The sequence below is a fragment of the Penicillium malachiteum genome (genome assembly GCF_028827825.1).
Source record: "Penicillium malachiteum strain IBT 17515 chromosome Unknown utg000005l:1.0-9002435.0:326005.0-9005861.0, whole genome shotgun sequence".
In the NCBI taxonomy this organism is placed as follows: Eukaryota; Fungi; Ascomycota; class Eurotiomycetes; order Eurotiales; family Aspergillaceae; genus Penicillium; species Penicillium malachiteum.
In genome coordinates this window covers 7,649,174-7,665,690 of record NW_026643099.1, presented here as the reverse complement: position 1 = coordinate 7,665,690, position 16,517 = coordinate 7,649,174, and the positions used below count along the sequence as shown (strand labels likewise).

At 46.4% G+C, this 16,517-nt stretch overlaps 7 protein-coding genes across 7 annotated transcripts; 2 read left to right on the top strand and 5 right to left on the bottom strand.

The window, feature by feature from the left end:
- Positions 1–1,068: 1,068 nt before the first annotated feature.
- Positions 1,069–2,159, top strand: N7483_012833 (Dehydrogenase RED2; the record flags this gene model as incomplete). The annotated part of the gene is made up of 2 exons (XM_057096260.1): positions 1,069–1,790; positions 1,856–2,159. 2 exons carry the CDS (start codon positions 1,069–1,071, stop codon positions 2,157–2,159), a joined length of 1,026 nt encoding a protein of 341 aa, XP_056942231.1.
- A 456-nt stretch (positions 2,160–2,615) lies between these two features.
- On the bottom strand, positions 2,616–3,671 carry N7483_012832 (uncharacterized protein; the record flags this gene model as incomplete). Its single annotated transcript, XM_057096259.1, has 2 exons — positions 2,616–2,737; positions 3,548–3,671. The coding sequence occupies 2 exons, from the start codon at positions 3,669–3,671 to the stop codon at positions 2,616–2,618; spliced, it is 246 nt and encodes an 81-aa protein (XP_056942230.1).
- Positions 3,672–4,878: 1,207 nt separating this feature from the next.
- On the bottom strand, positions 4,879–6,741 carry N7483_012831 (uncharacterized protein; the record flags this gene model as incomplete). Its single annotated transcript, XM_057096258.1, has 5 exons — positions 4,879–5,339; positions 5,391–5,548; positions 5,597–5,696; positions 5,780–6,370; positions 6,465–6,741. The coding sequence occupies 5 exons, from the start codon at positions 6,739–6,741 to the stop codon at positions 4,879–4,881; spliced, it is 1,587 nt and encodes a 528-aa protein (XP_056942229.1).
- Positions 6,742–7,476: 735 nt separating this feature from the next.
- On the bottom strand, positions 7,477–8,229 carry N7483_012830 (flavin reductase family protein; the record flags this gene model as incomplete). Its single annotated transcript, XM_057096257.1, has 2 exons — positions 7,477–8,118; positions 8,176–8,229. The coding sequence occupies 2 exons, from the start codon at positions 8,227–8,229 to the stop codon at positions 7,477–7,479; spliced, it is 696 nt and encodes a 231-aa protein (XP_056942228.1).
- A 2,214-nt stretch (positions 8,230–10,443) lies between these two features.
- Positions 10,444–10,722, bottom strand: N7483_012829 (uncharacterized protein; the record flags this gene model as incomplete). The annotated part of the gene is made up of 2 exons (XM_057096256.1): positions 10,444–10,602; positions 10,630–10,722. The coding sequence occupies 2 exons, from the start codon at positions 10,720–10,722 to the stop codon at positions 10,444–10,446; spliced, it is 252 nt and encodes an 83-aa protein (XP_056942227.1).
- Positions 10,723–11,811: 1,089 nt separating this feature from the next.
- Positions 11,812–12,810, top strand: N7483_012828 (uncharacterized protein; the record flags this gene model as incomplete). The annotated part of the gene is made up of 5 exons (XM_057096255.1): positions 11,812–11,862; positions 11,909–11,968; positions 12,549–12,613; positions 12,674–12,722; positions 12,778–12,810. The coding sequence occupies 5 exons, from the start codon at positions 11,812–11,814 to the stop codon at positions 12,808–12,810; spliced, it is 258 nt and encodes an 85-aa protein (XP_056942226.1).
- A 1,333-nt stretch (positions 12,811–14,143) lies between these two features.
- N7483_012827 (Major facilitator superfamily domain general substrate transporter) lies at positions 14,144–16,093 on the bottom strand (the record flags this gene model as incomplete). Its single annotated transcript, XM_057096254.1, has 6 exons — positions 14,144–14,211; positions 14,277–14,382; positions 14,433–15,261; positions 15,337–15,555; positions 15,625–15,707; positions 15,764–16,093. 6 exons carry the CDS (start codon positions 16,091–16,093, stop codon positions 14,144–14,146), a joined length of 1,635 nt encoding a protein of 544 aa, XP_056942225.1.
- Between the last annotated feature and the right edge of the window lie 424 nt (positions 16,094–16,517).

Genomic DNA, 16,517 nt, shown 5'->3' with positions numbered 1-16,517 from the left:
ACGCGGGCGACCGCACTTTTCTCTGCTTTGTGCTGGATCTTCCGACGGGATCAACCCAACGATAAGGCTCTTAGGGAGTTATGCGCTAACTGTCTAGGCAGAGCCTCTCAAAACCATAGGGTTTGGTGTCTATCACAATACCAGTGCTTGTGGACTAGTGGCTAGGTGAGATAATTCTAGTCGATGGGATCGCGCATGAGGATGAGTCCGTCATTGAGTCAAAAATGATTTCCATGGTCCATAAAGCCTTGTAACTCCGCGTCCATGACTGCTAGCGATAATGACCATATATGGTGGGCACTACTATCTTGAGGCCATTATAGGTTGCAATGTTGAAAATCGCAATCCCGGAGAGATTTCTCCCCATTTGGAGGAAGTGGCCCCAGTAAGAGAGATCGGCGCTTAGAACGGTTGAGAAGTGGGCCTCGGCCTCGGTATCATCAGATGTTTGTTAACCCCCAGGGCTGCGCAGCAGAGAGCCTCAACAGCCATGGATGAGAGAGGGCAAATGTCTGACTAGGAGACCTGAAGTAGTTGTATGAGACTATGCTCATGGTTATCCGAGCCCTGTACTCCGAACTCCAGAGTAGATCCTAGGCAACTCAAATTTCACAAGAGATGAAATCATACCGAACCGGTTAGAACAACCTTACGTTTGAAGATCCTCGGTCGGATAAGATCTCTGATCGCTTATTGTCATAGTCCCTGGGGTAATCTGCACAGAATATAGATCTTAATGAGTTGAAAGATGCATATGCGGGGAATTAATTGCATGTGAATCAATTTCGACCCCACATTACCTGAAAGAACAGACTCTGATTGGTAGACTCGCATAGGTTTCCCATTTTGATTAAGCTCCCGGTGAATTCTCTGATTGGTTGTAAGTAGGCCTCGGCCCGTGTAATTATTTCCATTTTTGTCATCTCGTCCCAACTTGCCAGACTGATCAACACCCGAGTGGACTCTGTGTGATGATAAAATATCTCTCGTCGCCCACGTAGTACAGCTTTTCTTCCGTAGTGTCACTCTCTGTTGCGCCTTCAATAAACCACTTGTCAAATACTCACCATGTCAGCTGCGCTTGATCTCATCCAGCAATACTCCCGGACTGCTCTGGCGCAGTTACCCGCCCCGGCACAACAGTTACTGCAGAATCCCATCGCGCAAAAAGCTGCTGGAGCACTTCTGGGCCTGAGAGCTCTGCGCGCGATCAATAACTCGCTTTCACAATGGACATCCAACAACTGGACATGCAATCAACGTTGGGATTCCTCAAAAGAACTCGTGCTCTTGACGGGAGGCTGCTCCGGAATCGGTAAACAGGTCATGGAAGATCTTGCACAAAAGGGTGTACGCGTGATGGTTCTGGACATCGTCGAGCCTACCTTTGAGCTCCCAGCCACTGTCTCCTTTTACCGCACCGATATCACCTCGTCTGAGAGTATTGCCGAGGTCGCCAAGCAGATCCGAAAGGACCACGGCGAGCCCACAGTCCTGATCAATAACGCTGGCGTTGGGAATGAGGGAACGATTTTAAGTAAACCCGAGGCTAAAATTCGTCAGACCTTTGAAGTCAACACAATATCCCACTTCCTCACAGTGCGCGAGTTTATTCCTGCTATGATTCGCGCAAATCATGGCCATGTCATTACTGTCGCTAGTATGGCAAGCTTTGTTGGTCTTGTGGAGATTGCAGATTATTCCTGCTCCAAAGCTAGTGCCTTGGCCTTTCACGAGTCTTTGCGTCAGGAATTGCGCCATTACTATAATGCGCCAAGAGTACGAACCAGGTAAGTTGGATCATCTCATGAGAAGGATGCACTTTTTATTAAACTAGAACTAACTCTCTCTGTAGTATCATTCATCCCTACTGGGTTCGTACGCCTATGATCAAGGTTCTCACAGATCATGAACAATATTACGGAGAGCCCATCATGACGGTGCAAGAGGTGTCGGATGCTATCTGTAAGCAAGTATTCACCCAGAACAGCGGGCAGATCATAATTCCTAGTCGCTTGGCCATTGGAAGTATGCTGCGTGGCCTTCCAACATGGGTTCAAGAACTGGCGCGCTCAAGAGAGTCGGTTAAGTTCCTGTACATGCGAACCCAACAGCAGAGGATAGAGCGTGAGGCCAAGGAAGCCCAATCTACGGATTAATTGAAGCATATGCAGTCGTGAAATAATAATTCAATATTCTATCCACGTCTTCTATTGTAAAATACTAAAAGGCATTTTTGAAGCTACTAAGAAAACTATTGGTCAAGAGAAGACTGATCTGAAGCTTGGGATTGATCGCCAACATTACATCCATATTCTATTCTCCGGATGTAATGTTGGCGATCAATCCCAAGGTAATATCTATTCTGCCTGTCAGCAAGTTTACATGTGGTTCATGTTTGAATATTAAAGGTCAGAATATCTACAGAGACATCAATATGCACTCGGCTTTACAATGAGTTTAGCTATTTTAGCCTTACAACTAAGACCTAAAGTGGTGGTGGCAGAGGAAAAAAGTTGAGAACCTGCCGGAAGTAAAAGCATTCATTGCCAGCCCCCCCCTTCTCCGGCATGGAAGTCTTAATGTAAACAAAAAAAGTCATGGTGAAACGTCCTCTACTGCAGGGCCTTCTTCAGTCCGTCAATGTGTCGCTCGAGAGCAGAGATTCTCATCTCAAATTGCTGCTCCATGGCTGCCATCTTCTCCTCCAGTCGGAGAGACTCGTCCTTCAGGAACGCTATAATTCCAACCAGTTAGCCTTCAAGCTCTTCCAAACAACTCCTTTTGTCTTGATAATCAATCAATGCAAATGATAGTCACTCAATCAAAGAATGCGAGCTTGAGTTGATTCAAATAGATCTTTTCGCACAAATGGATGCTTACCCAAAGTCGAGGCAATATCAAGGACAGTGCTGGTGGAGGAAACTGGATAAACGTGTTAGAATCTTGCATTGACAGGTGTGGTCTCTATGCTCCGGATGAGATCATTGGAACTTAAGAGAATCATCAAAGGGACGATATAGTTAAGAGCTTACCCGGTGCAACCGGTGCCGACTGATTGACAGGCAGAGAGACGACGGGACGTGTGATGGGCATCACTGCACCAAAATCAGAATTGTGTGTATTTTTTAGGATTCGAGGATATCATAATTATGATATCTAGACCTCTTCATAGACCCTGTGGCCATTTGAGAGTAGGATTGAAGCCCAGTTATAAGAAAACTCACTGGAAGTAGCGGTTCTAGGCACTATAGCTCTGATTAGCATGCTTTCAGAAGAATGAAGCCAAAATTGGTTGTGTTGCTCAAACGCCACCTCTCTTGATTATTGTTGAGAGTGAGAGCTAGAGGATTGGAGCTGCAACTCACCAGTAGTGGCACGAGGATTGCTTGTCCGAGCTAAGCAGTATTTTGTTAGAGGGTTCGGAATGAGGATTCGAAGTCTGTCACTTCAGAATAGAAACGCACCGGCAGAAACAGGCCCACGAGCTGGATAAGATAAATTAGTACAACATTTCATGATGTAACACCAGAAACTCAATACTCACGTCCGACTTGTTGACGATGATGTCCGCGACCAGGCTTACGACGGTGATTCAGCCAACCCTTCATTTCATCAGGAAAAATGCTTCCGGCATCTTCGGAATCCTCTTCGATTTTCACGGTTGGCATTTTTACTCCTGGGATGGCGCGACTGGCGAAACGATGGTAGGCTCGGCATTTCAGAGCGTCATACCCGAGCACACTACATCCTAGACATGGTCGGTGTGGCGATGCAGGGGGAGAAGGAGAGGCAATGCGGCAAGGCGGCTGAGAGGTGTTTGAGTCTCTATTAGCTTTGTAAATCCTACGCAGATCAACGTATCTGCCCGTAGATATCAATTTGTTCAAACGTTTGATTGGAATTTGGTATATGAGGCGTCATGATAGATCAGCGCTTCTCAGGATGGTGAAGTTCATGTTGAGAGGCTTGGTGTGTCAAGACTCCAGACGCGCGGGATGAAGTGGGCTGCACCAAAAAGCCTCATGACTTACCATAACAGGTCTCTCTCATGGAGTTGAGCTGTTATGATAAATTATGGGACATGGAGGCCAGGCTGACGCGCTTTCATAATATCCATGGCATAAAATATGGTTGATGAATGATACAGGCGGGCGTTCTCTGACATGGGTGTGAGTAGACTTACAGGACGGTCAGGTGCGATGGACGCCGGCTGGTTACCGGAGGAAGACATCTTCTTGAAAAGAAAAACTGACGTGGGCCGACGTGGCTGATCACGTAGGTGGAAGAGTGAAAGAGTCCAGGGCCACGCGAGGTTGGTGGCTGAAGAAATCAGGCAAACATGTCAATCATTTATCAGACTAATTTTTACAGTTTGTGAGCCTGCAAATCCGACTGGAAATAAATCCTGACAAACTATAATTCTAATCAATCGTATGATAACTTACAATATTTAATACCTATGGAGATATAATATCAGGAATTCAGAGGTCTTGGCTATACACAAACTAGGGGAGCCAAAGACGTCCTCTACGAAAACTGGTACCATAATACTAAATACTGGAACAATGGGAAAGATTCAGTGATCATAAATTGCTGCATAAAATAGAGTAAGCCAGTTCATAAGTCTCGAAGTCCGAGGCGCTTTCAATCTGTGTAGTTGTCATTTCCCCTCATCTGTTGCTCCCACTTTTCCAGCGAACTGACTTTGCGGGAGCATATTCAGTCAATCCCCGTCTCGGTCCAACTTATAGTTGATGAGCCAAAATCCAACACCACCAATGAATGCTCAGATGGCCGTCACGCCATAGTTCCATTCCAGTAGCGGGTCAGCAGCTAGTGCAACCAGCGCCTGACCTATCGCCGCTGAGAAAGCAGTCATGAAAAGAGAAACAGCTTGACCAGGGACCGCATGTTTCGAGGTGCTTTTGTAAAAGCATACTCCAGCGAGGTCACCGAGGCGAAGATCTCTGATATACCTGCCAGGATGTATGTGACGGCCTGCACCCAGACAGAGATTGCAGTGTGTTTGCCCTCAACCTCTAAGCAGTGGTTAGCGTTGTGCCCGCATGGCCCATTCTTGTAGATGTAGTGCTGAGTCACGGTGGCGGATATCATGGCACAGCCAGCGACGATGAATCCGGCGGTGATACGCTTCAATGGTGTAAACCTGATTCCCATGCGACGCAAACCCGGATATACGATCTGGTCCATGATTGGAATGAATATGATGAGTGAAAGGGGATTCAAGTTATTGATAATGTCATTCGGAACACCGGCAAGTTGCATGGTTGCCGCTTGGGAAGTGAGATTGTTGATCATTTGGTTGTACGCCAGCCCTGAATCAGTTAGCAAGAGATCAATATACCAGGAAAAGCCGGGCCTCATACAATACAATGGATACCAAAGGAAGACAGCACATGCGCTCAGCCCACGTCGAACCTCGTCAACCCATTCGTCGTCGAGATTCATCCATTCGGGCTTATTAGATCCGAGGTAGCTGGGCTTCACGTGGTCCCAAAAGTGAGTCGTATCACCTCCCTTAAAACTTGGTAAATGTCAGCAGGGCTCAAAGAATTTTCATTGAGATACTTACATCTTCATTGGATTGAGGGACCAACGACCATTCATGGCCAATCCCCAGAGTCTGAATGCTTGGGGATACGCCAAACCAGTGGGTGGGGCTAGACGATATCCTTTTCGACACAAATAAAGTACAGCGGGACAAAAAAGATACATCAATGTCGGGAGAAGGAAAGAGAGGTAGAACCCGACATACCGTTTACTAAATGACATCGTGACCTGACTAAGCTCCCTAGATTTGTGAGTAGATAGAAATAGAGGTACATTCTCGAAATAGTCGCCGCAGGATCCACAATGACTCGCTCGCCACTGGGCAGGACTCGAATGAATGGCCGTTCATGTTTGTACTGCTCACCAATTAGCGTGGAGATATTAGGCTTGAATCCACCGGTGTCAAAGCCCATAATCACAAGGCCGATGGTGAAACAGGAAATTGAGCCTCCGGGCTTTGCAATCACTGCTGGGATGGCAGAGCAAATCAGCATGGGGTGTCCTAGGAAGGTTGCTGCAATAGCGGCCATTATAGTCTTGAATCTCCCCCCAATATTGATCAGCCACGAAAGCGCCAGCAAGTGGCATCGTGTAATTCCAAAATTGGTTAACTGTTTTCCATTAGCTGTCACAGAAAGACTCAGGGACTTGCAGGGTAACTCACATAGCGTCAAACCTGTCGAGGCTCGCTGACCCATTCCGAGGGCAGCAGGGACACCATTTTCAAAGTCTCCACCAGTGGGTAATGCACCAGTCTTTGAGCCCTTTGGGAGGGGTCGTTGAATAAAATTCATAACTGGGGTGGTTAGCAATTTTGCGACAACGCTCAAACCTTTAGCTTGGGAGAGACTCAGAAACTGCGAAGGTTTCATAATAAGAAAATCGCTCACACAACTCCACGAATGCCACGGTATAAACCGCCCAAGGAATACTGTCCGCCACACGACGAAGGGTCATCAACTCCTCCTCGTTTGGATACAGCAGCTCTGGCGATCCGAAGTCGGTGCTGGGGTGATTTGGCAGCTGATATCTGACCTGAGCTTCCTCAATGAGCTCCTTGTCCACCTTGGCTTCGTGAGGCGTGCTCTTCTCCCGAATCAGAGTATCATGTGCGGCTGCGTTTGACCTGGCGATCTCGGCCAGGTCAATAGGATTGGAAGCGTTCATCTTTGTTGGTTGAAGCGGCAACAGCAAATATCTCTCAGGTAATGCTCACTCGGCTGAGGAGAGAAGGAGTTGGAATGTTGTTTGTTGAAAGCTTGCAGGGGCTCATTCAAGAACGTTCGTCTCCACGCCAAGTCTGGATCTTGTGAGCCACTCGGGAAATTTGTATGGTCCGGGAGTTTTTGAAGTCTGAGATGAGATGTAGTCTGTAGCCAAAGTTTGAACGGCGTGTTGGAAAAGTGTAATACAAGGTAGGAAGTTGAGAGGTTGCAATATTGGAGGTGGGAGGTTCTGAGGTTGCGCTCTGAGTGAGCGAATACCTAGAACAAATATCGCAAAATATCAGAGGCCTTTACCGTTTATCTGTCACATTTCGAATATCTGGTATCTCGATAATAATATTTCTCATGTCTGGTAGAGTGTTACACTACTGTAACCACGCGTCTGCGTCGAGATTATTCGTTGAAAACCATACCTTTTGAAAGTAAGCAATCTCTCAAATTCGCTATTTACAAGAACTTCCTGTATACAAAAAAGGAACAGATTCAAATACATCAGATGTGATCATTCTAATTTCTGAATACCATTGTTATCGCAATTTCAGTCTTATGAACTTCGGATAGACTTGATAGACCCGGGGATTGAAATAAGGTTTCGGATAAGCCGCATGATCCAGCCAAGCACAACTTCGATAAATTCCGAGCTTCCGAGGTTCACAAAACCCATCTTCCATGACAATCACACATCCAGATCTTTTCTGCGTGCATCTGCCTCCCTATTTTTCCGAGAGTTGCCTTCTAGCCCATATAGGACATCCTCAGACATACCAGGAATGATCATATCGAATGTCTTCTCCACAACTGTGTATTGAAAATAGCCACAGCGCGCAATCGGCTTAGTCAGCGAGACTTCGATCAGTCCATTTACCAACACCTCATCCTTGATATGAATTCCTACAACTCGGCCAATCACAACATCGACTGAACCCATAGGCGCGTTGCCAGGAATTCGCAGGGTTGATAAATACTCGCACTCAAACTTGATTGGCGAGTCCCGAACCATGGGGATACCAGTCAGTGTCCCGGGCTCCTTAGCTAGGCCAGCGCGCTCAAACTCATCGACTCCATAGGGAACCTGTTCAGCCGAGATGTTGACAGCTTCTCGCAGATCCCAGGTGGCCAGGTTCCAGACAAACTTTCCTGTCTGCTCGGCGTTCACCACGGTGTCTTTTCGGTTCTCCTGGGAAGTCTGATTTGAGCTGAACATGACTAGCGGAGGGTCGAATGAGAGGTTATTGAATTGACTGTATGGAGCTAAGTTGGCCTGGCCCTTTTTGTTCATGGTGGAGATCCAGCCAATAGGTCTCGGTACAACACATGCCTATTCAGATTTAGCTGGTGTGAATATGATTTTTCTTGAAGCTTGATGGTGATTTACCTTAAATGGATCATGGGGAAGACCATGATCGGTAATTCCAGGTTGGTAGAACATGATGTATAAGTTCAAGTTGAAGTATTTAGGTCGCACTTGAGTTTGAGTTCAAGTTCAAGTTGGAGGATGATGTTGTTCGCGGAGGAAGAGGGGTGGTTGATCAACATCATATATATATATATGCTGAATCCACAGCCGGCAGACGTGCCGAGCAGAAGAAAATCGGTAGTTGAGACCTGGCAAGATCCGCACGATTGGCCCAGTAGCTGCCGTCATGATCTGCGGAGACATCAAAAGAGAAATTATAGTATTTCCATTCCGCTAGATCAGGTTGAGAAGTGCAATCGCTGAATCAATGCCCAGCAGGTACTCCGTCCACTCATCACTGATCTCCGAAGTTCTCCACTTTGTTCCGGAGACTCGGGACTCGGGACTCGGAACTCGGCAGATCGAAGATAAAACTTGAAGAAGCAAATATGTCCCTTGAAAGAACTCCGAAGGGCTGGATGAGTCGGAGGTTAAAGAAAGTCGGAGATGAAAAAACAGTTGAAGGAGGAATATACCTCCTATTTCGAGTTTGTAGTCAAGAGGGCTATATCAGTGCCCACATGTGTACATCATCAACTGAACCTTGGAACCATCCCACCCGGCGGAGTACTATAGGGCAGCCAATACTGATAAAGATCACATGAAATTGGATCAAGCGAAATCATACTGTCCAGATGTCCTCTTTTTACCCATTTTTTGATCGATATTTTCCATTCCAACGAACACCCGTTTCTACTTAATACGCTAGTGAACAAGATATCTTCTTCAAGATATAATACCACACATATTTCCTCAGAGCTAGATGACACAGAACGTCAGACTCTAGTAATTCAGCTTATTCGCCACGATCCCGATGACGGCGAGGTTAGCCGATTTCCATTTTGGAACTTGTGGTCAACGGAGATGATCTTGGAATGGGAACATTGAATTCAAACTTGAACATGCGAATTCGGCGGAATTTTCGGATATCCGGCTTGAGTTTAATTCCGCAAAGCCCGGGCGGGTCTGTACCAGAGTACATAATAACGACTTGAAACCATGAAATAACCAGAGTTCATCCTATACATGACCAGGTAGACGATTGACTATAGATCTATCAATTTAGCCAGCTAATACTGAGCAGAATGCATATGGCCAGAAGGACTTCGAAAAAACTCAAAGAACTACGATTTATAGCGAGTAGAGAAGAAGAAGAACACAAGCTCGAAACAGAAAATCGCATTGCGAGAGAAGAAAATGGACCACGGCTGAGACATGAGGTCTCTACTCCGGCTTAATTAGCGGGTCGTTAGTGAGCATCCTGCGCGCAACCAGCTGGATTAGCAACTGCAAAGACTGCTGATCGCGCTGTAACAGTTCTAGTGCCTGTTCCTGACTCTGCTGAAAACATATCAACTTCTGCATGAGATTCCTCCATCCTATGAATGGCATTAGCACTTGCAAGCCTTAATAGCATTGACCGTCGACTTGAGCTGCTGATGATAATCAAGAGCTTCTGAGGATTTTAAACTGACTTTCAGCAGACGGAACGGGAGTGGGAGCGGGGGTGCAAGCCACAGTGGCGGCAGGAGAGACCACGGGGGCAGGACTGGGAGCGGCGCCCGGGGGGGTTCAAGGCGCGGGTGGCAGTTTTCAGGTGTGGGGCTATCAAGAATGTCCCAGGGTTAGATTTATATACCATATGAGCATGCTGAAAGGATTGGTACACACTTCGACGATCTTCACTGCTGCTTCCGGGGACGCCAACCTGCGGCTTATATTAGCAACCGCTCATAATCCACTTATTGCTTTTTCGGGCCCTTACAACTTGCTTCTGTCCCAGGTTGTTTTCATACTGCTCGGACAACAAATTCTGCTCCAACATCCAGGCATCAATGGCTCTGATGTACCAACAGTTCTCACGCGAATGGCTATGGCAACGGCAGTGATTGCACTACTGAAAGGTTTGTTAGGTACGTGTTGAAGGCAGAACGTGAGATAGCAAAGTCCATGTGCATGTATTGTATGTGATGAAGGGGTAATTGGAGTGCCTGATCGCATCTTGACAGTCTTCACAGCACATATGAATGCAATCGAGGTCTGCCATTGAGTATAAATCTGATCAAATGCCACAAACCGATCTTATGACTCCAGTACGGGATGACGGAGGGTGGGAAAATAGGTGCGTGTCAAACGAGAAGTGAAAGGTGGAGTGGAGGCACTACAGCTGAGCAGATGTAGTAAATTTCAAAGAGTTTGAAAGGTTGAGTGTGCTGGAAGTCGAGCCAGCGGATGGACGTTATGGTGGAAGCCGTATGTTGTTGCCATCGTAGCGTTGGACCAAAGTGGGTGGGCATCACATCGAAGTTTGTGTGTTACACAATAACTTACCCGTACGGACATGGACTTTGAGAGAGAATGAGAATTACTTACCCGGATGGGCTCGCGAGGTGGTTCATCACCACCAGCATCACCCTTAGGGCCGCGAGAGGGTTTCATGGCGCAGAAACGATCAAGAGAACCCATTTCTTCTTGACAATTTAAGGAAGGTAAAATAGGGAAGAGAGGAAAAGAAAGACCGGAAGTCTGCGAGATTGGAAGATGGAGAGCATCTGGATTTACGTCAGAGGGCTGAGATGTGGTGAAATGATGGAGCAACTCGGTGTAAAAGAAAATTGACGATGGAGTGGGCACCTAGTGAAAGACGATTGGAGTGGGATATGGAGCTGTGTGGTGTTTTGACCGACATGCTTATTTGTTTGCTCTGCGCAGATAACCTTGGAAGGCTCAGAGATAGCCCACACTGGTGTTAAATGAAGTGAATGAATGGTAGGGCTGCCTCCAGGGCTCGGTTGTGTATTCTCAGGTAAACAACACGTTCTTCTCTTTCTCCTCTCTCTCTCTTCCTCTCCCCAACCGCATACGGTCAGTCTCACATTTCGTTCCTTTCGCCTTTACTTTGCGATAACCCATCTTCTTCTCTATCGAAACTTTCTTGTTTCTTTTCTTGTCAGCAATTCAGGCTGATTCTCTGCCTGAATTCCTGGGACCAAAAGTGGCTCTTTGGGTCTAAAGATTGTGCTGACTAATTCATCCCGCGATCAAACATTTTGTTGCGGAATGAATGGCTATTGTTTTGATCTGATCCATCAGATCAAAGATCATCTTCTCTCGTCCGAGAAGATTCGCAACCCGAACCCCGTTGTTGAGATCAATGGTTACAAGATGAGATGAAAGACTTGATCATTTCGGATTCCGTGGATCTTTCATCCCATGTTCTGAGACCTTTGGTCTTATGTTTATCTGTTTAGTCTAATGTTCTATAAAACCTGATCTTACCCCTTAGTTAGTTGAGCATCGAATTCAATCTTTTTGGGATCAGTAGTATCTTTGTTTGATTCTTTCCTTCCATTCCATCCTAAGTTTGGATCCAGCTTGGTCGTATGTCATTCCATCTGATCCGTGTTGTCTGATCTTTTGGTCTTATTTTTACCCTTTCCTCCCAAGTCCCCTGTAACTTGGTATCCCCTGTTCAGCTGACATCCTCTGCGTGACGTCATCACCTTTGGTCTGTCCCCGACACGCTGAAATTTCTTTCTTTTTTCAAAGAAAAATATGGAAGCTCCCGCCCGTGGTGGCGCAGGCGGACAGCCTCGCCAACTCCTTGTAAGTGAACCAACTCTTCAAACCTAACTAACTGTCATCTATGTAGTTGTGCCATTGTGCCAAAGATGCAGCCCCTGATCCGATGGCTACCTGCTGTAATGGGCTAGTATGTCAAAACACCAGCCTCTCAGCACCCAGCTTACCATGACACGTTAAGCCATCAACATATCAGACTATCGCATATCGTCGGTTGCCTCAACACACGGAGACCTGGGAAACAAAGGCATGTCTTGGGCATCAACATGGCAAATCCATGACCCTCCTAATGAATTGCCTCCTCTGAAAACCAGCATCTCAAGTCTCCTTCAGTACATCATGAATCATGATCCAAGCAATTCTACCAACCTCGCTCAGTGATTTTATATCTCACATGGCTTCAATTCTCTCACATGCCTTCGTCACTTGCTCACTTTGCGCGTTTCTCCGGCTTCCATTTTTTCATATGGCTTTTCGGTCTCAATATGGCGTCATCTCATCTTATCAGGGCTGTGATCTCTCACCAGGCTTACATAAAATGGCACACTACAATGGAATTAATGTTTTATGTACTATACTAAGTGTTGGTACTTGAGGATATGCTTTGAGTGCAGCATTGATAGATTGACCTGGATTTTGAGGGTCTACATTTTGCGTTCAATATATGGCTAACGAAGTGTAAATCAGTGCCCATATTGTCGTGCGGGCAGATTGTCCCCGACTCTCGGCAATGCGCTCGTTTTGTCAGCTGCAAGGAGCGCAGCAGCACCGGGTGGTAAGAAATACCAATCGAATTACATACTTCCTGATGGCTTTTGGCTTACATTGGTTATAGGTACCTGTACCACCCTGGTACCTGGCTTTTCCTCACCAGGAGCGTCGTGGTATGACCCAATACTACTCAAATCTTTGCCAGTCAAATATCTAACTTCGTAACAGTCGCTGCTCGGGTCGCTGGTCGTCGTCGCGTAAGGGCTCGCCATTTCCCCATTTCCCCATCTTACAGTCCATGTCCGTGTATATGGACCATTGCGGAACACAGCTTTGATTTGATGAACGTTACTCTTGATGAGACTTCGCAATGGCCACGATATAGCAAGAGACCTTAGTACCTCAACCGATCAATCCTCTACCTCCCACCAACACGGTTGAGTCCCGAGACTTTCTTCAACAGGTTCTGCCTTTCCATCCCGAGCAATTAAAGGTCACCCGTCTTCCTCCATTTGCTTTCGTTGTCTCTGATTGCCATGCGTCATCTCATCAGGTTTAATATTTCTCATCAGGCTTGTTCTCGATGGTCCATTACAGTGTGATTCATCCGTGCTATAAACGGTGTTGACATTGAAGATACACTTCGAGTACTTCCTCTTAATACCTAGACATGGACATGGACTGTATTCATATCTTACGAAATTCGTCCAATAGATTGCTAATACGACGTATGATAGTGGGGTTATTGTAATCGCCGGGCCATGCCGACCCCGTGTGCTGGGAGCTGCTCGCTGGACAGTTTATAATAGACGCAATGGTCAGCCGCCGATAAAATATCGAGCATAATCTTGGGCTAAGGGAGGGAGGGAGGGGGGGGGGGGGTAGCCCTTAAAAGAATTACAAATTTTAAAGATTCCAACTTTCCAATTGGGATTTCAATTGGGTTTTCGTTGCCAGTGCTTCTGAAGGTTCTTCTAGCTTCAAGTTTATACTCCATTTACTCTAAATTGTAGTTCCGCCTCTGAAAATCCAGTTCACGGGTAGTAGCCCCAAGTGCATTCAAATGTTCGCCGTGGCTCGGACGCAAAATCAATCCTAGCGTCATCCGAGTACAACTGTCGCATTCAAATGGAGCTTCAAGTTACAGATAATCCATATCAAGCAGTAATCTAAGGCTCCGTTGATGAGCACTTGAATATTCCAAGGTTTATACTCAATTTAGGAAGGCACATCAGTTACCTTCAAAGTTGGCCTACGGGTGAGGGCGATGTATGTGCAGGTGATTACAGGCTACACAAGTTGAGTTAACATTTGAATTGGGCTCCAAGTGGTAAGTCGATTGATATCAGAGACTCACTGAAAGAGGGAAAGAGGAGGGTAAACACTGAAGGGGTGATGTGTTTTAGAGGCAAAGGAGTACGAAGAGAATTTACTATTAGCAACAATTGGAAGTCAGTAAAATGAGATTGGATACCGGAAGTTTATGCTGTGCATTGATGGTAGCCATTGGTTAAATAGACCTGTTTCCTGGTATAAGAAGGAGACAAGAATGAAGCGTGAGAAAAACTTTTCTTTCACATTTACCCCTAAGGCTTTACAATTGATGATGTTGAATGAAGAGGCCCATAAAGGCAGCGGCTAGAGAGCAAGTGAAAGAGACCACTGAAATAACAGATTATTAGCTTAAATGTTCACTAGGGTGATTGAAGAAGGCATAGATGACCTACCGTAGGTATGCTTGAGACCACCCAAGAAGCACTCCAGAACAATTTCACGTAGCCTGCCACCGAGTTGAGCTATGTAGGCTGCATCGGCAATTGTGCGTTTGATAATCTGTTTACTGTCAGTGGAAAAGCCAAATTCAAATCATCAGATGAACGTACTCTCTCCGAACCTGGGCCGCGTAAGTTCTGGCGAAGCTCCCGCTCGAATTCAATGCCAAGTACCGAGTTGGACATCGTGACACCAGCTGTCATAGCAAAGCTGATCAACATCATATAACCAGCAGTTGCCATAGCCACCTCTTCAGCGGGCAAGGTAGCGGTCATTGCAATGAAGGCTGCAGCTGAAGCAATACCAGTTCCAAAGCCGCCTGGAATGATATAGAAGGAGTCCCAAAAGCCTGTCTGACCATCCCACTTGAGGTATAGCAAGGCATACGAGACGGCGGCAATCAAGCCAGCCGCGACAAGGAGGGGCTTATAGCATCCTGTCTTTTTGATGAATATTCCAGCCAATAGCCCACCAAGAGTGTTTCCAACTACTGCAGGGACGAGGTGAATACCTGCCAAAGTGGTCGATGCCTGTTGGGTAACTTGGAAGTAGAGTGGGACCGAGAATAGCATTCCCAGTTGGGCTGTGACCTGAAGAGTACTCAGGATATAGCTTGCGCCCACGTTAGATCGACGTAAGATACGAAGGTTGAATATCGGCTCTTTGGCGACGTATGCCTCGACGGCAATGAATCCAAGCAGGAGAATTATTCCTCCAATGCTGAGCGCGTACGAAATAACGGAGTTCCATGCGAATGACTTTCCTCCTTGATCCATTAGACCTGTTAGGGCAATTATTGCTGCAGCCAGAAGCCCTGCTCCCAAGAAATCGACTTGCTGGATTTTTGATTTGCCGCTCTTGGTCTCAGGGTGCCCAGGGAGCATGAAAAACACTAGGAATGCAGCAAGAGCCATAAATGGAGCTTGAACTAGGAACAACCTAAGAGGGGTAAGTTAGAGTGTGTCTAAATGCACCGACTTGAAAGGCTTCAAGTTTAGAGGATTTTCTACTCACCATCGCCATCCGATTGTATCACTCAGCCATCCACCGAGCGGGCCTCCAATACTGCGGCCAAGAGTCATAGAAATATTCACATACGCTCTCCAAGTGGCAACGTCGCGTTTTGGAACGATATCTGTGATTATAACCGAACTAATAACCATGGTGCCAGCACCACCTAAACCTCCAATCGCTCTGCCCAAAATCACTATGGACATGTTTGAGGCAATCCCACTGGTAACAAAAACGTTAGAAAATATTCACAGATCTTGCCGGACAATACGGGAATCTAAATTAACTGACCAAATAATACATCCTATCGCAAATAGAACGTAGGAAATGATAAGGAGCGGCTTCCGGCCGTATATATCACTCAATTTTCCATACTAAAGTTACATTAGCACGAAAATGCAGTTTCTTTCGATTTCCGATTTACACTCACCATTGGTTGAACAGCGCATAGTCCTAAAGAATAACCTGTTGAAAGCCAGCTCGCATCGCGTAATCGATCAAATTCAGAGGAGATAAGGCCTTCGCATGCCAACACCAGCGTCGCATCAGCATTAGAGACGAGTTCACCGAGTAAAAGAACGGCAATCATAGTTCCAACCCCAGTTAAATCAGCAACATTTGAGTCGGTAGGAGTAGAAGGAGGAAGTAATGGGCTTTCTTCGTCGTGAATGGGTTCATTATTGGTGGTTTTCGAGTACTGCCGTTCCGACTCGGAGGGATCTTCGGACCCGGCATGCGTGCCATAGTTCAGGTTCGTCATCTGGACGCTTGGATATCTGACCTGTTTTGCCCACGTGGACCCGTGAACTCTAATGGGAAAAAGATCGAGAAAAAGAATGAATGGACGATCTCAGGGGAGAGAAGGAAGAAAAGAAAGAGGGACTAAGAGGGCGCGAGAAAAAGCCCCTCGTCGCGTGGAATGGACCGGCCCACATAATTGTAGCCGATGAGGCTCGACAGGGTTCAATTGACGAGACATTGCGTTATTTGATCGGGTGTTTGTGACTCGGAGATTGAAATTCACGATGCTCATCGCAGGTGGAAAGCACGCCATTAGAAGTGGGGCGGTACATAGAGGATGGGGCACTTGGCGATGAGAATCAAAGCGAACATTCCAAGGTTGAATTAAACGAGGTTGTTGATATGCTAATTGGAACTGTGTGCTTTCATCGTGAATGGATGCT